At 41.0% G+C, this 19,854-nt stretch overlaps 1 protein-coding gene across 2 annotated transcripts in view; it reads right to left on the minus strand.

Annotated features, from left to right (window-relative positions):
- Positions 1-19,854, minus strand: part of DOCK1 (dedicator of cytokinesis 1) — a 544,856-nt gene that overhangs the window by 391,297 nt on the left and 133,705 nt on the right. For both annotated transcript variants that reach the window (XM_012505804.2, XM_003280960.2), the window contains exons 20-22: positions 16,232-16,321; positions 15,768-15,868; positions 6,256-6,390 (exon numbers count right to left, since the gene is read on the minus strand). In XM_012505804.2, coding sequence (XP_012361258.1) covers positions 6,256-6,390; positions 15,768-15,868; positions 16,232-16,321 — 326 coding nt within the window. The remainder of the gene's footprint in view (positions 1-6,255; positions 6,391-15,767; positions 15,869-16,231; positions 16,322-19,854) is intronic.

Below are 19,854 nucleotides of genomic sequence, written 5' to 3' on the forward strand. Positions count from 1 at the left end.
AAAATATCTTTCAAACACAAAGATGAAATAAATCATTTTCATACAAACAGACTCCCATAACTGGCCAACACTAAAAGAAAAAATACAAGGGAGTTCTTTGGACAGAAAGAAAATGATCCCAAAGGAAAAGTGAAGTTGAAGGATGAAAAACAATTACCAACATAAAACACATCAAATGAATACTAACTGTATAAAATAACAGTAATGTCTTATGGAATATAAAGCATGTAGAATTGAAATACAATAATAATATAAAACATAGGAGAAGAAAATGGCAATTCTAGTGTGCTATTTTTCTGGCCATATCTAGCATTATCAGTGGATTGGTAAGAGTAATCATTTGAAATACTCTAAAATAAGTCCAACATGGATGTTACCATCTCTAGAATAATTGTTAAACATAATAGTAAAAGTATTCAAATAATATGTTTAAAAATCAGAAAATGGGATGCTTAAAAAAAGTGTAATGGGTATAAAAGAAGGCAAAAAAAGGAGGAAAAGGGGAACATAATACAGATGGGGAAGGGAAAATTGATGCAAAAACAATATATAAATCTAACATATTACTTAATTACACTATATATAAATGGATGAAATGCTCAATTAAGAAGCTTGTCAGACTGAATGAAAGAAAAATACAACTATATGTTGCTAATAAGAGGCACACCTTAAGTATAAAGACACAGAAAGCATGAAAATAAAAGAATGGAAATAGGTATTCCATGCAAATACTAGCCAAAAGATTAAGAGAAACTCTTCATATTGATTAAGGAATAGATCAACAAGAAAGACATCATGATGATAAATCTGTATGCCCCCAATAACACAGCTTCAAAATCTATAAAGCATGATTAATGAATCTTTAATATTTTTAAAATGCTACCAGAACCTCTCATGAATAAAAATGTAAAACAGTTTCTCTTGTGCCAACCAACACGTTTAGAACATGGCATTTTGCAGTGATCCTTTTAAGCATCTTTCTGTAACGAAAGATCACTGTTAAAGTCTCTAGAATCTTCCCTTTTCATTTCCCAGATAAACCAGGGAGAGGCACTTTTTTGATCCACCCTGAAGTGGATAAAAAAACTGAGAAAAAACAACTCAGAAACGTATCGATAAATAAACAGATGAATAAGACCTGCTCATTCCTTGCTCTACTTAAATAAGTATTCATTAACAAGGAATGACAGGATCTTTGTCTATTAACTACATTCTATTTTGTGACCCAGGGAATGATAGCCAAAAGGTCTGTACAACTTATTCATGATCAATAACTAATTATTTACAAAGCTAACACCAGATGACAGGCAAAAACTCTACAAAGCACAGGATCCAGGAAGAGGAGGCGGGCGATAACTAGATTTAGTAATTTGATTCTGAAGGTCTGATGCAGGATATCTGTTTTCTGGCTTTCTAGTTAATGTGATCGACCCACACAGAAAACACAGACAAACAAAAACCAGTAGAGAAGTACCCCCGGCTGTCAGGAATCTTTCAGTGGGTTCCCCAGGAACCAAATGTCTTTGGGCCATAGCTTTTAAATTGTTGTTCTCATTTCAAAACAAAATGAGCTTTCTAAACAAAACAAAAAATATGAGATTGCATAGCAAGAAAGATAGTAAGTTAACAATATAAGCTTCAATATCTTCATCTCCAAAGTTTCACCTCTTTGTTCTTTGGAAGAATAATTACTGTCAATTATCTTGGAATTTAACAAAGCTACTGGTTTATAGGAAAACACAGCAGACCATTTTGAAAGCAAAAGAAAAATAAGATCTCAAAAGTTTATCCCAACTGCAAAAAGGAAAACACACTCATGAATTCCAGCTGTGAGCACAATTGTTTTTCTCTCAAGGTAATAAACATGCTGCAGGTAAGAAGATGAGAGTCCTAGTTTGTTTTCTTCCCCACCTCTGACAGCACCACACAGGAGACACACTTGGAGCTTGTCACGGATCAAACATCCTAGATATCTGTGTGGGACGTGAGGCTCTTTTTCCTTTAAGTAGCCTATACAAGCCAGAAAAACGATTTCATCTACAATTTAGACCTGTGATAGCACAGATGAAGTAACAACTGACATGCTGTGGTGGGATGATGGGGAACAGGGGTGAGGGGGACAGAAGGGGAGGGATTACTAGAAGACTTCTGCCTTACCATCCAATATTCTAAGGGCATGAGTTTTTTCCTCTCCTAAAATCTATGAAATATCTTCTCAGCCATTTCAGAATACAGATTTAAATGTAAGTATTTGTTTTCTCTGCACAATGTGGCTAGGTTCTCTACGTCTCAAAGAATGTTATGTCCTTCTCTCCCCTCAGGAATCAGGGTAGGCAGCCAGGATCCACATTCAGGAATTGTTCAGAGAAAAAATAATAAAGTCAAACTATGAAAGTCTGGGATACACTGGGGGCTCATATGCTCATTAAGTATTCATGGAAGGAAGGAAGGAAGGGACAAAAGAGAGAAAAAAGGAGGGTAGGAGAGAGGAAAGAAGCGAGGAGAGAAGGAAGAAGTTAGGGAAGAAGGGAGGAAAAGAGGGAGGGAGAGAAGGAACATGAGTATCAACATCCCCAGAATCAGTGGGGTACAGGGGCTCACTCCTGGAATCCTGGCACTTTGGGAGGCCACAGCAGGAGGATGGCTTCAGGCCAGGAGTTTGAGGCCAGCCTGGGCAACATAGCGAGAACACGTCTTACAAAAAATTAGCCAGGCATGCTGGCACCTGCTTGTAGTCCTAGTTACTTGGGAGACTAAGGCAGGAGGATGGCTTGAGCCCAGGGGTTTCAGGCTGCAGTGAGCTATGACTGCATCACAGTACTCCATCCTGAGTGACAGAGGGAGGCCCTGTCTCAAATAATCATCATCATGATCGGGGGCAGCAGCAGATCGTCAGGATCTCCAGAATCACTGCAGTACTTGGTTAGCTAAAGTCAGGAATGCCCAGACAACGGCCTCAGAGGCTTAGGGAGCCTCGCTGAGTTGTAACAATTGCTACAACTTGTCTTGTGACCACTTTGTGTCCTCGACAGTCTCAACTCTTCTAACAAACAAGTTATCCCAGCAAAGAAACTCAGTTTGTGGATCATGCCTGGCTCCTGCTGGGTCCATACCAGGACAAAGGCAGGTAGAGCGATCATGGTCTGTGCCATGCTGTTGAGCACCAGAATGCAGGCATTCAGAGGACTTTAGCACTAAACACTTCCTGTCCCAAACACGAGGGGCAGCTGAGTACTTCAGTCTGTTTCTATGTAGCCTGGTAGGACTAAACCAGGCCAGTGGATCACTTAGGGCCTAAAGAGATATTTAAAGCCAAAGAGATACCGGTGACAGAAGTCTCAGAGATTGACTCCCAAACTAATGGAGAAGAAAGGCTCTGCAAAGCCTAGTTAAGTAGGATTTAGTAATCCAGAATGAGTTAGGGAAGCTCTCAGGGAACAGACCGTCTGGGTTGAAGGTATGAGGAAGAGAATGTTAACTGCCCATTCATTATCTATTTCTCCCCAACTGCTTTACTAAAATCACTCTGGTATTGTAGAAAGCATCAATCAGCCCATCTAAAAATCCTTTCCAGCTTCCTTGCAGGTAGGGTGGTCATGTGACATGGTTCTGGCCAATAAGATGAAAGCACACAAGACTGTCTAGGGATGGGGGAAAGCTCTTTCAAAGGAGAATAGTTGGCACAGCTGTTTCTCCTTTGCCTTCCCCTCTCCTCCACCTGGAATGCAGAGCCGATGCTGGGAGGGGCAGGAGCCATCTTAGGATTAGGAGATAAAGGACCCCACTAAGGATGGTGGAGCAGAGAGATCAAAAGAGCCAAGGACATCAGGACACTGAGTCCTCATGCAGGTGCATGAACTCGGAACTCTTCCTCCAGGCTGCACGTTATGTGACTAAAAAAAAAAAGTGAAACCCATATGGTTAAGTCACATAAATGGGGTTTTTCTATTATATGCAGCCAATCATATTTCTAAGCACTATTAGACTGATCAAAGGAAAATAAAAATTATAGACCATGAATCTAAGATTTTGTGCCATTTGTATTTTGAAATTGAAAGAGATTAAAGAAAGAGGCAGAGAAATTTGCTACTGGTCAACCTGGGTAACTCAATCTTTCCTAAAGCAGCATTATTGTATAAAAGACTATAGCATTTACTACTATAGCAGAAACACCATTATCAATGCACGATCGTTTTAATTACAAACCTCTGAATGAAAGGGAAAGTCCAGTGTTATCGGGTAAGAATATGCAGATTATCAAATGCCTGAGTCAATGTCATATTGATCACAAACTGCACAAAATTAACATTTTTCAAATAAAACACGACAAAATCTGTAACATCTTCTTTCAAGTTCATCCTCCCACCCTAGTACTGACTTGGGTTTAGTGTAATCAGAGATTTAAAATCAGTGGGGAAAATATAAGAGCAAGGCAGAGGGGGCCAGGAAGTTCATTTTCATAGAATTAACTTTACTGAAATAGAATTAAAATACAAGAAAACATAACCTAGCTTACCATGCTGTGTTTCACCCTAACAAAGAGAAAATAAACCACAACTTAGACCCTTGAGGGAAAGCTTCAATCCACACCAAAGGTCATGCATATCCATAATAAGCAAAATAAAAGGGTGCAATATCTAAGTCAAGGACAAAACCATGATGCCCTCATGCCATCCTTGTATGCAAAAATGGCAGCACAAGGACTGTGGTTTTAACCATGGGCACCCCAGAGTGAAGACAGGCACACTCCAGTCCCTGACCAGTAACACATCACTAGTGGTTACCATCCTGTTTATGACTTTGATAGGTCAACACACAGTCAATAACTTGTTGCTTTGTCCTTATTACTATCATGGTAGACACATTGTTAGATTTTGAATTCTTCCCCCTTCTCCTGGGTCCTTCTGGACACGACTGCTTCAGACAAACAAAAACACAGTGAGGAGGAAACGTGAAGGCACTGATGTGGGCCCACACTTTCAATTCCTTATTCTCGCTAATAGGTTACAAGGGCACCATGCTTTTCAAAGGCAAATGTATTCGCTAATTCGGAGGGACACAGGTTCATGAATCTCATCTTTGTGTGGAACTCACAACAAGAACAATAACAATGTACAACCACCAACATCCACTGACATCACTCATGGCAGGTCACCCACAAAACAGCCATCCCCCAAAAAACCAAGCAGAGGAAGTGAAATTCCACACCCCACCCTCAATACGCTTGCTTTTCACATTCTTTGAATCATACAGTGAAGAGGCGTGGGCCAAGTTAGAAAGTCCTCATTTTAGCACAGCTCTTACCCTGCATTTGTATCTATACAATATTAAGGCTCTCTATAATCAAGCCATAATACCCCAATTTATTTATTTTATTGAGGTAAAATATACATATACATAATTCACCATCTTTACCATTTTTAAGTATACAGTTTAATGGTAATAAATATATTTATATTCTTTTTGTTCCCCTTTGACCCTTCGATTTACTTTAAAGCTCAAAAATCATTCATAAGTTCATCCACACAGTGTGTGAAAACTGTCACTAGGCTAAAGCGCCTGAGTATCTTTTCCTCATGGAAACACCCTAGGTAGGAAGACTTCTCCCGAAATGAAACATCACTGTACTGAGGAAAAGAGAAGGAGGAAATCCCAGAGTCTGCCCAAGTGAGGCAATTTCACTTCGTTTTGCCTTTTCATTGTTGTTTTATTTTTATTTATTTATTTTGTTTTTGAGAGGGACTCTCGCTGTGTCACCCAGGCTGGAGTGCAGTGGCAGGATCTCGGCTCACTGCAAGCTCCGCCTCCCGGGTTCACGCCATTCTCCTGCCTCAGCCTCCCGAGTAGCTGGGATTACAGGCGTGAGCCACTGCACCCGGCCTATTTTTTTGTTGTTGTTCTTTTGGGACTTTTTGCCATATAAAGATATCCTGAAAAGGGCTTCTGAGCCCTCGATAGACGCCCAGGATTGCACCTGCGCCATCGCCAATGCTTTCAGGAGCCAAGGCTTGACTCACAGGCACACATCTCAGACCAGGAACAGGGCTCCCGCCTCAGCACCGGCAGGGACCCAGGCGGGTAAGGAAAGAGTGGGCAGCTCACCCCAGGATCGACAGTGCTCTCTCAGCCTAGAAAGCAAGGGGGGAAAAGGGGGAAGAAGAAAGGAAAGAAGAAGGGGACGAGAGAAGGGGAAGGAAAGAAGTGAAGGATCTCCTGCCAGTCCTCTGAGAGCCCGTGCAGGGGATAGGTACGCACTGATTGAACAGGATCCTGGAGCGCACGATGAACTTGAAGATGGACTCTAGCGCTTTCATGGCTTTGTACAGCTGCTCGTTTACTCCCGGCTTCTCAGCACTGTCCACGTAGTTCTTCAACACTTTTGTCAACTTCCTATTCACAATGCAAACGCGCACAAATAAGCTCAGGAAAGGACAATATCTCAAATCTTAACTGCTAAGGAAATATACAAGTAGGTTACTTTTATTTGGTTTCCATCTATCAGTATATGAATATCTGTAAAACGTTTTCTTTCTCTTTTTTTTTGTATGTGACAGTTTCACCCTGTCACCCAGGCTGGAGTGCAATGGTGCAATCTCGGCTCACTGCACCCTCTGCCTTCCGGGTTCAAGGGATTCTCCTGCCTCAGCCTCCCAAGTAGCTAGAATTATAGGCGCACACTGCCTCGCCCGGCTAATTTTTTGTATTTTAGTAGAGACAGGATATCACCATTTGCCCAGGCTGGTCTCGAACTCCTGAGCTCAGGCAATCCACCCTGCCCTTGGCCTCCCAAAGTGTTAGGATTATAGGCGTAAGCCACCACGCCCGGCCTGTAAAACTGATTTGCTGATTTTCTAATCAGTAAATGTGCCTGATAAAATATCTCTGAGTGCATAGGCTGAGCATTTAATAAGCACTTTATAAGTGCAGATGTTGTTCTAAGCAGGTGAAATGCATTATCTAATTTAGCCTTCACAGCAACACTATGAGGCAGTATTATCCTATTTAATGGATGAGGAAACCAGGACTTCCACAGGTAAAACACTAGCTTCCCCAAGGTTAAACAATAAAATCGAAGAGATTTTCATTACACAAACAGAGACACAAAAAATTTTTTCAAAAAGGCATGACACCAAAAATATTCTCTGACGGATAGTGGTGATGATTTTCTCAACATTGCACTTTAAAACTATTAGGTAGGGGCCTGGTGCAGTTGCTCACACCTGGAATCCCAGCACTTTGGGAGGCCAAGGCAGGTGAATCACTTCAACTCAGGAGTTTGAGACCAGCCTGGACAACATAGTGAAACCCTGCCTCTAGAAAAAATACAAAAATTACCCGGTAGGGTGGCATATGGCTGTAGTCCTAGCTACTCGAGAGACTGACGCAGGAGAATCACCTGAGTCCAGGAAGCAGAGGCTGCAGTGAGCCAAGATCATGCTACTGCACTCCAGCCTGGACGACAAGAGTGAAACCTTGTCTCAAAAAATAATAAAATAAAATAAAATGATTAGGTAAATTTTATATTTTGTGTATTTCACAACAATTTTTTTAAAGGCATGAAACAGTATTTGTTATTGGAAAGCATCTCAGACACTTTTACTCATTTTAGTTGATTTTCTAAAACTAGAGTTCTTACACTGAAAATCAAAATTTTACAAATGGTCTTTCAAATAGGAAGCAGTCTTAAATTTTTAATTAATATTGTAAAAATCCTTATAGAAAAGAGTATAAACAATATATAAGAACAGTAAGAATATTATCAGTGGACACATGAAGATTTTAAAATATTGACATTTCCTAATAAGATTCCCCAGAAGCATTTAGTTTTAAAAACACAATGACTACTATACTCTTAGTCTATTTATTTATAAATTGGGATCTAAAATCAAGTAACATCCTAATATGAAAACATTTAAAACCTTTTCCATGATAAAAAAAAGTTTACACACTTTGGAATACACAAAAATTGATTAAAATTATTTGTAAATTTTTCATCCTACTACAGAAGTAATTACAGACAGTTGGTATAAATAAACTATATATTAGGAGCTTAATATTAATTCATGGCTTCATAAATATTTTCAGTGTTTAATTCATAGATAGGTTTTTTTAATTCCTTGCTAAAGATGAAGGGAAATGTATTAAACGATTTTTACTTTACTGTAATTCAAACAAATAACAAGAAGCTCAAATGATAATAGATCTACTCAAAGTTTTAGGGAATGTGAGAAGGTTAATTTTTAAAAATCTAGAAATACATGAAATTAATCAACTTCATTAATAAATACATGAAAATTAACATAAATAAAATTTCTGCCTAGTACAAACTTTGGGGTATCATAACACTGCTGTTGGATAAATGGGCATAAAACTTTTTTTTTTTTTTTTTTAGACACAGTCTTGCTCTGTTGCCCAGGCTGGAGTACAGTGGCAGGATCTCAGGTCACTGCAACCTCCACCTCCCAGGTTCCAGCGATTCTCCTGCCTCAGCCTCCCGCGCAGCTACAGGCACGCACCACCACGCCCAGCTAATTTTTGTATTTTTAGTAGAGACAGGGTTTCACCATATTGGCCAGGCTGGTCTCGAACTCCTGACCTCGTGATCCACCCACCTCAGCCTCCCCAAGTGCTGGGATTACAGGCATGAGCCACTGCACCCGGCGGGGCATAAAATTTTTGAGAGGGTAAAATGGCAATATGTATTATAATATCTGTTGGAAATATCTATTATAATTAAGGATATTCAAATCCTTTGACACCAGGAATTCCAACTCTAGTAACTGTCCTACAGAAACAATTACAAATGAATCAAATGATATTCACTGCTGCATGATCTAACTAGTAAAAACACATAAACAATGCAAATGCCCAACCTTTGACAGCCGGTTCAATAAATGGTAATACATCCCTACAATGAAATACTGCACAGCAGTTCAATACACTAGGTGGGCACTCCCTTATCACTATAGTTAAAAAAAAAAAAAAAGGCCAGTTTTGTCATTATGCTGTCAAAAGAAAACAGCAGTTACAAAATCAAAGGTCTATTGTGAATCTCTTCTGTATTTTATATTCTCTCCTTCTGATTTTTTTGTCTGTCCTTATGCCAATACCATACTATCTTGGTTACTGATGTTTAATAATAAATCTTGAAATTTTGATCTTCTATTATTTTGGTATTTTAGGCTTTCTGAAAGTATAAATTTTCAAATTAGCTAGTCCATTTTTTCATAAAAGCATACAGAATTTTCACTGTGACTGTGTTCAAACTATAATTTGAAATAAACATTCACGCAATATTTTATTTTTCAATACATGAACATGGTATATATTATCAAATTATTTACTTTTTATATTTCTCTTAGCAAATTTTGCAATTTTCAGTCATCTACCAGTAAATTTATTACTCATTATTTTATTTATTTATTTTTGAGACAGAGTCTCACTCTATCGCTCAGGCTGGCATGCAGTAGCACGATCTTGGCTCATTGCAACCTCTCCCTCCCAAGTTCACGAGATTCTCCTGCCTCAGCCTCCCGAGTACCTGGAATTACAGGTGCCCACCACCACGCTTGGCTAATTTTTGTATTTTCAGTAGAGATGGGGTTTCACCATGTTGGTCAGGCTGGTCTCAAACTCCTGAACTCAAATGATCCACCCGCCTCGGCCTCCCTCCCAAAGTGCTAGGATTACAGGCGTGAGCCACCATGCCCGGCCTATAACTTTTTGACAATACCATAAAGTGTACTGTACTGTACCATACTGGAATTCTACTGTACTTTTAATTCCCTCTCTCAATTATGTGTATATATACAATTGAAGTTTCCTTTTATGTTTGCTTTATTTTAAAATAAATTATAAAATAGATTCAGGAGGGTTTTTTATATACAAAATCAACTGTGAAAATACAGTTTTTCTTTCCAATTGTTATACCTGCAATTATTTCTTCTTGCTTTACTACTTCCAGCACAAAAATAAACAGATGTGGTGAGAAGAGACATCCACATTTGTTCCTGAACTTACAGGAAAAGCTTTCCATGTTCCAGCATTATGTATAACGTTAGCTATGACTTTTCTTAGATGGGCTTTATCAGATCAAGGAACTTTCCGTCTATTCCTAGTTTGCCAAGAGGTTTTATCGTAAACAGATGTTGAATTCTGTCAAAAGCATAAAGCATAAAGCTTCTGAAACAGTGGTGCCCAACAGAACTTTCTGCAGTGATTGAAACCTGTTTCTGAGCTGTCCAACCTGGCTCGCACTTGAAACACACCTGGCACAACTGTGGAAGTAAATGTTTAATTTAATTTTATTTAAATAGCCACATGAGGCTAGTGCTGTGACATTAGATAATGCAGGCATTGTTAAGACTTTGGCTAGGCAAAGATTGTTTAGCCACAAAATGAAAATCCTTATCTGTTTTTTTAAATGATGACTTAGGCTTCAACAAAATTAAAGATTTCTGCTCATTGAAAGACACCATTAAGAAAAGGATAAACAGAGGCAGGAAGAAAATGTTCAAAAATCATGTTTGACCAAAAAAATACATATATTTATGTGTGTAAACACACAAACACATACACACACATACTATACACATCAATAATAAAGAGACAACAAAATACAAAATGAAAAAGAGATTTGAACAGACATTTCACAAATGGCAAATCAAAAAAAATAAACAGGTACTCAGTATCATCAGTTATCCAGTAACTGCAAATTAAAATCACCAAGAGATATAATTTTGCCCCCAGTACAATAGCTACAAAGTCAGACAATACTAAATGTTGATGAGGATACAGAGCAAAAGGAACATTCACAGATTGCTGTTGGGAATGCAATATGATACAATCCTTTTGGAGAACTGTCTGGCAATATCTTACAAAGAAAACTATACACGTATCCTTTAGCCCGGCAATTCTACCACTGGGTGCTTATCCAAGGGAAACAAAAACAGACTTCACCAAAGACTTGGACAAGAATATTCATCGCAGCCTTATTCGGAATAGCCAAAAACTAGAAACAATTCATGTATCCATCAACAAGAAAATGCCTAAACAAATCATGAAATATTCATACAATAAAAGACTGCTCAGAAATAGAGAGGAGCAAAATCAAATATTTAATGATGCACAAAGCAACATGCATGAATCTCAAGAGAATTATGTGGAAGGGAAGAAGCTAGCCACAAAACGAGTGCATGACCCCACTGGTATAAAGTTTAAGAACAGGCAAAACACATTCCTAACAGAAACCAGAGAGTGGCTGCTTGTCTGGGAGTGCGATGGGCTCAGATAGGCTAATAGGGATGTTTCTGGGGAATGGCAATGTTTTATGTCTTGTTTTGGGCAGTAGTTCCAAGGGTATACAAAAACTGTCCAAACAAAATTAAAATGAGTATTTTGTTGTATGCAAATTATAACAATTTTTAAAAGTTTTTAAAATTTAAGCAAGCAAAAATAACAATGCTGTTTTGTAAAATATGCAGGCATACTAGTCGTAATCTTAATAACAAGGTTAATATAAACATACAAAATAAATGCTGGCACAGTAGATATCTCCAATATGTAGCATTACATACAAGCGAACTTTTATCGTCTGCACTGTAACATTTGGGTAATGTGAGATTTCTTTAATATTTTTTATCCGTTGAGCATGTGTTATTTTTAAATGATAGAGGCAGTACTGAAGATCTGCCATTTTTAATTCCATCCACACTTCCACACTTTCAACCATTACTGGCTCATCAAATAATAATCCTTGTTCATAAGGATGACCCTCAAGCAATAGCTTACACATAATAAAAGAACAACTAAATTAACAACAATGCACTTTCATTTTTTAATGTATTGAGGTGCACTACAACTCTCCAAAAACTAGCACCATGTGTGCAGCCAGTAAAACACCAGGAAGAATATCCACCACCCAAACTTCTCCAGTCACCAACATCTTACTCATTCAACAAGATTCACTGAGGCTTTTTAAGAGCCACATGAAAGATTTTTATGTTCATAAAAGCAATCTGCTGGGGTACTGACAGCATGTCTGGTTCAGTTGTGAGCCAGTAAAGGCCAGACTGCTCACTCAGGTTATGGAATAAGACACTCAGAAGAGCAACCTTCACTGCAATTATGGATGAGCTAAGAGTAACTATTTTACCAATACATCACAACGAAAATCTTTTTTTTTTTGAGACGTAGTGTCGCTCTGCCCAGGTTGGAGTGCGGTGTCGTGCTCTCGGCTCACTGCAACCTCTGCCTCACAGGTTCAAGCAATTCTCCTACCTCAGCCTTCCGAGTAGCTGTGATTACAGGCACCTGCCACCACACAAGGCTAACTTTTTTTTTTTTTATTTTTTTAGTAGGGATGGGGTTTCACCATGTTGGCCAGGCTGGTATCGAACTCCTGACCTCAAATGATCCACCCACCTCGGCCTCCCAAAGTGCAAGGATTACAGGTGTGAGCCACCACGCATGGCCTGGAAAGCTTTTTGGGAGACTGAGTTGATGTGAAGCCATTTCTAACACTGATCAGGTGCCAGAGCTCTAGTAGGGAGCCCTGATGCTCTCAGAGTCACACTCCTGCTTGCTGTTCTGAAGAGGCAAGGTCTGCAGATCCTCCTGCTACAGTGTCCATCTCCATTGGCTGGAAAATGCACCTTGCCGTATAGGCCTCTGCAGGTGGTGCTCACTGCACAGGACAGCATGCAACGCCCTGGCATGAAGCCTGCTTCACTCAGTTTCACTTATTTTCCCAAACTTACTGGACCACACACCTCTTAATACATCTATTAATATCCCAGGGAATATAGAACACATTTTGGGAGTTCTTCAAACCAATTAAAAAAAGAAATAAAAATAATAATGATTTGCAAAGAGAAGGACTTAGAACCAACAAATGTATCTTAACCTGGAATTAGACAGCAAAAAGAAAGAAAACAAATAAAAGAAGAACTTAGAACCAGCAAATGAATCTTAACCTGGAATTAGACAGCAAAAAGAAAATAAATAAAAAATCTGCCAGGCCATCTTATACCTGTGAAAAAAGCAACCCCTTGGCACAGGCTAGAGGGCGCGGAGCAGATGGAGCATCAGTTGCCAGTGAGGAGCCTGCAGCAGCTCCGTAGGGTGGACAAAAAGGAGCCCAGTCATGCTGGTTTTATGGAAGAGCAGACCCCAAAGCCGATGCCTCCCTTCCTTCTCACTTGGACCAGTGCTGGTCAGTCCAGTGGGGCTCCAGCATCCACGAACTACACACGCAGGGGAGCCGCAGACACGGCTCAGCGTGCTGAAAAGGACTGCCCGTTGCCAAAATCTTTCATTCCTTCTCTTGGTGTTGTTGGGAAGAAGGGCTAAAGATCTCAACATTTACCAAAGGAGAGAGGCTACATGGACAAGAGTCTAAAGTAAGCCTGTACCTACCAAAGCCTTCTAGAGGAGAAGAGGACAAGGACGCTCTGGGATAATACTCAGGACTGGAATTTCGCCTGGCCCAGAGAATACTGTAAGCATATCACCAATGCAGAGGCGACCTTCCATGATGTGCTCAGAGCTGTCTGAATCACCACTGACTCCTTGGGAATTTCAAGGTGGAGACATGCAAATTCAGGCCGCTGAGGAACCACCTGAGGTTGCCAGGTTACCAAAACATGCTAACAATACTTATTTTCCACAATAAAAACTTCTTTTTCAGCAGATTCCATAGATTGAATGACAGGATCCTTTTTTTTTTTTTTTTTTTTTGAGACAGAGTCGATCTGTCACCCAGGCTGGAGTGCAATGGCGCCATCTCGGCTCACTGCAACCTCCGCCTCCCGAGTTCAAGTGATTCTCCTGCCTCAGCCTCCCGAATAGCTGGGACTACAGGCGCGTGCCACCACGCCCAGCTAATTTTTGCATTTTTAGTAGAGACGGGGTTTCGCCGTGTTGGCCAGACTGGTCTCCAATTCCTGGCCTCATGGGATCCACCCGCCTCGGCCTTCCAAACTGCTGGGATTACAGGCATGAGCCACTCCGCCCAGCCATGAGGATACTATTCTTATCTCAGTCCCATCACAGCATAAAGAAAAAATGGTACTTTTTGTTTGTCTCATTAGGAAACTCGTCAAAGTCTCCCATTTTTCTTTCTCCACCTATGAGAACGGCTGCATCACTCTTTCCCCAACAGCACAGCATGGAAAGGCTGGCGCCAATGAAGAGATGTGGCTGCGGTGTGCTAAGCTGATTCATGCCTCTCATCTTCTGAAATTCAAGCACAGAGCCTAATCTGAGAAGAGCTGTTTGGCCACATTTCAATCAAAAGGCAGAATTTTGAAAATGAGCACATGTGGAGGCCGTGCTACGTTTGCTGCAGTCCGCAAGCCACTTCCGCAAACCCCACAGGCTCCTGTTTTGGTCACAAGAGCCAGGAAAAGTGCCCTGCAATGCACCCTCCCCACGGTCTGTAAGGAACTACTCGACATGCCCACACACCAGCCATCTCCACTCAGCGAACAAAATGTTTTAAACAAACGTTTATTAGCAAGCAAGTGCAAAGAACTAGTCACAGCTTGTTCCGCAGGCTTGAGGACCTCACAGCTCTTAGCCTTCCTGGAGCTCCACGCACCACCTTACAGTAAACACACACACGAGGCAGACATGAAAGAATCCAGGCACAGGACCAGGGTATATTAACAGCTGGCTTCAGGAGGCCAGAGTCCTCTGACCTGAGTTCAAGACTGCACACAGGGAGGAAAAACAGGTATTTTGCAAAGTATGTTGAAGACACAGAAGGGAGTTTTAACTAAATTTACTCACACTAAAAAGAATCCTTTCTACTGATTCTAAGCGGGATGTTCTTAAAGAAATTATGTAAATCTTTATGTTTTGCTGTAACTCATACAATAAAAAGTTTGAATAAATGCCAATAAATTCCACCATGAAAGAGCTAGTAAGTTATCATAATAAATCTAATAATAATGAAACCCAATAATTGCTTAGTGCTTTCTAAGCGCCAGGGATTAGTCCAAGCACTCTACATGTAATAACTTATTAAAATTTCCACACAAGCCTACAATCATGCTCTGATTACAGACAAGAAGGCTGAGGTACAGAGAGGTTAAGCAACTTGCCCAAGATCACAGAGCTTGTGAGGGACAGAGCTGCACATCAAGCCCAGGCAGCCTGACTCCAGACTCCAGGGCTCTGCTCTTCAATACCATGCACGCCGCTAAGCTGGCCCAGGCACCATGCACAGCCTCTGGTGTCTTCCTAGACCTCTGGGGCACAGACGGGCAGAGGGGTGGACAGAAGGAATCCAAGACAGTAACAGCTGAAGCTTGTCAAAGAAAAGGGAAGGTGCTCTTTAAAGAGCAAGGAGATACATTGCAAAGTACAAAACTGCATCTAATTCACACTAAACAACCAATCTCCTTAACACAGGAACACATGCATTTATCCATTCATCAAAGGCTCGCAAGGAAGCCGCGGTGTCAGACACTCCGCATCCATAGCTCAGTTTCACTGAACATAAAGTGAAGATTTCAAAGATAAACGGAAGGTGTGCAGGAGAACAAGAATTTATTCCAGAATATTATGATGATTTATCACGTATCTCTTTCAACAAGGTTTTTAGGTATGTTAAGAGGGAAACAATACTAAAAATTATAGCAGTAAACTCAGAGTTTTGAGCAGGGGTAAATACACAGTCACAGACAAAAGTACATGAAAAAGACTCTAAATAACACAAATACCAAAAAAAGAAGTATTGGTTTGAAAACAAAGTAGGAACTTACGTGTAGGCTAACGTTGCACTAAAGTGTTTCTTAATGTAAGTTTCCAAAACAGGATTAAAATGCTGAAATTTTCTATCAGCAATCAGTCCAATGATAAATACCTGTCAATTAATCAATAATGTTTTCATTAGCAACATAATGTAAGCCATTTCATAATCTTCATCAGAACCGTTTGCACCCCTGTGTTAGGATATGAACCATAACATTTTCAGATAGAAATTGGTGGCTAGTTTACCTCTTCTTACCCTAGAAATGACATTTGCCTAACTATAGTTTTACATTAAAAAAAAAGAAAGAAAGAAAAGAAAAAAAAGTCTGCCACCTCAATTCATCTTTCATTGGATTTACAACTAAAAATGCATTCAAGGTCACTGTGACGAAGCAGCCCCCGACTCCAGCCTCAGAGGCTGCAGCATGAAAGAACGCTGTGTTATCCAAGCACATGAGAAGGAAAGCTCTCTTACCAGAGCATCAAAGACTAACGTGTCAAAAGTCTCACTCTCCGAGTTCTCCATCATGATGTTGAAGAGGGCATCCAACGTGTCCTGAAGAAACTGCATAGACACAGAAGGTCGGTTGACAATGTGAACCCACCAGACTCCCCCCACACACTGGAATAACTATCATCTCTGCAGTACTCCAAATACCCACCTTGCCCCCTGCACTACCTATAAAGCCACTCAGGATCTTTTTCAGCCACTAGATGCACAAGACAAAAATTTTGGATGAGTGAATTCAGAACAAAGAAATGCCACCAGAGTTAAATGGAGAGGGTCAAAGCAAGGAGAGGGCCTACTGCTTCCCCCAGGGGGCCTTTCCAACCCTCTTCCCGGTTTTCATAAGGCTGGTGACAAAGCGCTGAATGGCAACTCTAGGAAGATGCATCTGACTCATTCTACACACTGGGTACAGGACTTCAGCTAGTGGATGGGCAGAAACCACACAGGGACAGGACCCAGCTGAGTGGAGGGAAGGACCTTCTACCAACCAGGGTGCCCAGGCATGGAAGAGGATCGTGATTCTGAAACTGGAATACACAGCAGTATCCCAGTTTTGAGACTAGAAGGTGCTTACTTCATTCAACAACAACATCGAAATTACAGTTACAGTTGACTAAAATTTACCAAATAAATACTACCGCAAAGAAGGACAAAGCATCATACATGTAATTAGGAAGAGACTTCAAAGGCATGTCACACTACAAGTCAGCTTCAAGTCCCACCCCATCCTCCCCTGCAGGAAATGTAAGACGGACTGAAGATCACTGTGTTGGAAGTGATGATCCATATTAGAAGAGAAGGTCAAAAAGAGGCAGAATGCCACACAACAAAATACTGGCCATAAACATGATGAAGTACTGATCTATCACGATTACTCATTAGGGATATACAAAGGGAAACCGTCATGAGATATCACTTCACACCCACTATCCAGGCTACAATTTAAGATGAATAATAAGAAGTGGGCAAGAACACAGAGAAATTGGAGACCTTGTACACTGCTGGTAGAAATGTATAATTGTGCAATTGCTATGAAAAACAGTTTGACAATTCCTCAAAAAGTTAAACACAGATTTACCATGAGTCAACAGTTTCATTCCTAGCCATATCTCCAAAAGAAAGGAAACATATGTTCACAAAGTAACTTGTACACAAATATTATTCATCATCTCCAAAAAAACAGAATCAATACAAATGTGTGTCAACTAATGAATGGAAAGACAATCTGCAGTCTATCCATGTGATGGAATGTTATCGGCCATAAAAAGGCATAAAAGCAGGCCAGGTGCAGTGGCTCACACCTGTAATCTCAGCACTTTGGGAGGCTGAGGAGGCCGGATCACCTGAGGTCGGGAGTTCAAGACCAGCTTGACCAACATGGAGAAACCCCCATCTCTACTAAAAATACAAAATTAGCCGGGTGTGGTGGCGCACACCTGTAATCCCAGCTACTCAGGAGGCTGAGGCAGGAGAATCAGTTGAACCTGGCAGGTGGAGGTTGTGGTGAGCCAAGATCCTGAGATTGTGCCATTGCACTCCAGCCTGGCCAACAAGAGCAAAACTTCATCTCAAAACAAAAAATGGCATGAAGCACTGATAGTCACTACAGCACGGATAAACCTTGAAGACACGATGCTAAGTGAGAGAAGCCAGACACAAAAGGCCACAGGGGGTATGATTCAATTTACATAAAATATCCAGAACGGGTAAATTCATCGAGACAGGAAGCAGATTAGTGGTTACAGGGAGAGGAGGAAGTGACTACTAATAGCTATGTGGTTTCTTTTGGGATGATGAAAGTGTTCTGATATTAGACAATGGTAATAGTTGTACAACTCTGTGAAGACACTAAAAACTTCTGAGTAAAAGGATGAATTTTTTGGTATGTGAATTATATCTCAATGAAACTGTAATTTAAAGAAAAATAAAAATAAATGGGTGAGGTGATCACATAGCAAGGACATCAGAGGAAAGGCTGAGTCAGGCGTTTGGTTCAGATTCCTCCTGGACTGTGCAGCCTCTTCCCAACACCCAGGGGGCCTTCGGGATGGCATGGACGATCTCAAACTGCTATAGCCCCAACACTAAAGAAGCAAACCACAGACTCCTGCTCGCAAAGGAGGGCTGTGGAACCACAGCAGCAGCAAGAGCCTCGCCCGTCTCCTTCAGGAGAGAGGATGCCCAGCATGCCCAGCATGAGATCGGAGACCCTTTCAGGAGTAAAATCCTCTCCATGCTTGGCTGTGCCAGCCACCACCTACTTTATACCAGAAAATGTCACATGCAAACAGTGGCAAACAAAACCAACCTGACCAAAAGCCATGCTGGTCTGGATGTCGAGGGATTAATCAACTCCTAACTATGTGGATCTGCACCACTTTGTTACTTTTGTACCATTTCCCATCATTTTTAGAATGTAGATTCTTTGCGAAGGTCAAAACTTGATGCCATCTGCTAACAGCCGAATGTTCTCCTGCCAACAGGCTCCCAGGTGGCAGGACCTGGCTTGTCACGGTTCACGCAAAGTCCCTAAAGTAGACCACCTGGTCCCACCCAGACACATGACATGGTCAGTGGCACAGAAACAGAACCACAGGGAGATGGAACTGCACGTATTGGGCTGCGGAGCTGCAGTGGGGCAGGGGTGAGCACCCGAAGGAGGGCTTCACACGGAGCCATGAAAGGGCTTCATCTCGCACCCCATCCTCTCTCTAAGACCATGTTCAAGGGGACCAAAGTCACCATTTCCATTTTCCATCTAATGGGACAGTGCATCTTTTGCTAAATACACAAATACCTTCCTCAATCTATCAAGCAATGCCATCTCTCTCCTATCAGTCATCAATATGCAGAAGGGACGTCCTGAATAAATGGAACCAAACCCACAATCTATCAGCATCCCTATCAGCAAAAGGAGCCCCATGCAGGCGGGAATTCCTCAAGTCCTGGCTGGCCATTAACAGCCCCGTGGCCTCAAGTCAATTCCGCTCTCTAGGCTCACGGTGCATGTCAGACACGCCAGCAGAGAAAAAGCACAAAGTTAGGCAAGGTAGGTAAGGGCTGGACAGGTCACCCAGGCTTGCGTGGTACCAGCATGCGCAGGAAGAAGGGAAAGGTGTAAAGGCCACATCCAGGGATGAATAATCAAACGTGAGAATCTATGAGATAAGGGGAATGGGGGAGAATGACGGGACAAGATCATTCTACATTCTTCCAGGTAACTGTGGCAACCGGTCAACAGAAATACAACTCGTTCCTAATATGATACAGGGACTTCAAAATGAAAGAGGACAAAATTTCATTAACTGGATTTTTCTCAACTACGTTCATGCATTCACCTAGTTTCCATCTGAATTAGGGAATTTACAGAACGCAGGGAAGTCTAAAATGCAATTAACATTGTCCAAGCCATTGGGAGAAGACCAGGACTAAGAAGATGATTAAAATCTTAAGATTTGCGAGGATACGTCTGAAGGGTTATATGATTCAGGAAACTGGGGCGACCAAATTAACTGATACTGAAGTGAAGCACATTGCTGGTTAATTAAGGCCATTTTAAGTAATTAATTTTTACAGAGATAAGGTCG

Source organism: Nomascus leucogenys, chromosome 3 (assembly GCF_006542625.1).
Source record: "Nomascus leucogenys isolate Asia chromosome 3, Asia_NLE_v1, whole genome shotgun sequence".
Lineage (NCBI taxonomy): Eukaryota > Metazoa > Chordata > Mammalia > Primates > Hylobatidae > Nomascus > Nomascus leucogenys.